The sequence below is a fragment of the Peromyscus californicus genome, unplaced genomic scaffold, assembly GCF_007827085.1.
Source record: "Peromyscus californicus insignis strain IS unplaced genomic scaffold, ASM782708v3 Scaffold_4__1_contigs__length_199733344, whole genome shotgun sequence".
In the NCBI taxonomy this organism is placed as follows: domain Eukaryota; kingdom Metazoa; phylum Chordata; class Mammalia; order Rodentia; family Cricetidae; genus Peromyscus; species Peromyscus californicus.
In genome coordinates, this window is record NW_026294562.1 from 116928821 (window position 1) to 116930597 (window position 1777).

Consider the following 1777-nt stretch of genomic DNA (forward strand, 5'->3'; position numbering starts at 1 on the left):
ATGGTGGAAGAAATGTTTCAGAAGTTAAAAGAGCACTTTCTGCTCTTGCAGAGGACCAAAGTTTTGACTCTAACATTCACATGGTTACTCAATACTATCTATAACTCCAGGTCCGGGAGATCCAAAACCTTCTCATGGATATTACAAGCAACAAGTACACACAGTCACACAGGTATACCAAGCATAATGGTGCACATACATACACACAGGCAAGGACTTCATGCTCATGAATAAAACTCTTTTTAAAATAATAAAACATAATTAGAAAAAGATGATGATCTGCAACTACATGACAAATGTAGAATAGAAAGACAGATATATGAAAAATAATTGTAGACATGAATGTAGATACAGATTTTTATACAAATAAGACAGCAAAATGTATTAAGTTACTTCAATAATCTTCTTAACCTATTCAGTCATAAATACTTTTACTTTTCAATTATTAATTTTATTTCAAGTGGATATAGAGATGTGCATAATATCTGATTTTATATATAGTTGTATTCAATTCCATTCTGTGAATACATTGTTTTATTATTTCGCTTGTTTCTATACATTCATTCTAAGGAGAGTTTAAGAATTTCTTACATCATGCTTTCTGTGAACAGATCCTAAGATGTAAAATTTTCTGAGTGCTGCTTTGACTTCTGTGTTTCTCAGGCTGTAGATAATAGGGTTTAACATAGGGGTAATGACTGCATACAGCATAGAGATGAGTCTGTCTCTAGCAGGAGAGTGTTGACTGGAGGAGGGGCGGATATAGGTAAATATGGCTGTGCCATAGAACAAGAAGACTACAAGAAGATGGGAAGCACATGTAGAGAAAGCTTTGCGCTTCCCTTCCACTGATTGGATCTTGAGGATGGTGGAGACAATGTATATATAAGAGATCAAAGTGGTCAGAAAAGCACCAACACCCAAAATACCTCCTACCACTAAAACAAGCATTTCTGCCACATAGGTGGATGAGCATGACAGGGCCACCACAGGTGGAATATCACAGTAGTACTGGTTAACTCGGTTGGACTTGCAGAAAGACAGGCTAAAGGTGGACATTGTGTGGAGAAAGGAGTTGAGAAACCCAGCTGCCCAGGTCCCAAACAACAGCTGCACACAGCGAACCTTGGTCATGATGAGAGAATAACGCAGAGGGAAGCATATGGCCACATACCGGTCATAAGCCATCACAGCCAGCAAGAAAACTTCAGTCCCAGCTAGGGCCACCAGGAAATAAAGCTGCAAAGCACACCCAACAAAGGAAATGCTGTGATCCTCAGTCAAGAGATTCTTGAGCATCTTGGGGACAGTAGCTGATGGGCAGAACATGTCGAGCAGGGACAGATTTGCCAACAGGTAATACATGGGAGTTTGAAGCTTTCTCTCAGTCACTATGGCCAAGAGGATGGCCCCGTTTCCCAGCAAAGTGATCTGATAGATGATGACAAAGGCCACGAAGAGGGGGTAACGCACCTCAGGGAGGTCAGAGAGCCCTATGAGGATGAACTTAGTCACTGTGGTAAGATTGTAGACATCCATCTTCTCTCTCTGAAAGGGTGTTTCTAAGGGAAATGGAAGAAAATAATCTGCATTAGGGTAGCAAGGCAGGGAAACCTGGTACAAAAAGAAATATAAGGCTAATGGTGTATTATGATTATAGAGTTGAGTTCTTAGAACTTCTTCCCAAAATTTTTGAGTAATAATACTATTTTTTGAAATACTCATCTTCTGCTCCTTGTCTTTAGAAAGTCCCCTGAGATACTAATGAGAACTTGAA

General features: G+C 39.6%; 1 protein-coding gene across 1 annotated transcript; it reads right to left on the reverse strand.

The window, feature by feature from the left end:
* Window positions 1-592: 592 nt before the first annotated feature.
* On the reverse strand, window positions 593-1539 carry LOC128124675 (olfactory receptor 5V1-like). Its single transcript, XM_052761225.1, is given in 2 exon segments — window positions 593-627; window positions 630-1539. Coding segments are annotated over 2 exon segments (945 nt in total).
* Window positions 1540-1777: the final 238 nt, after the last annotated feature.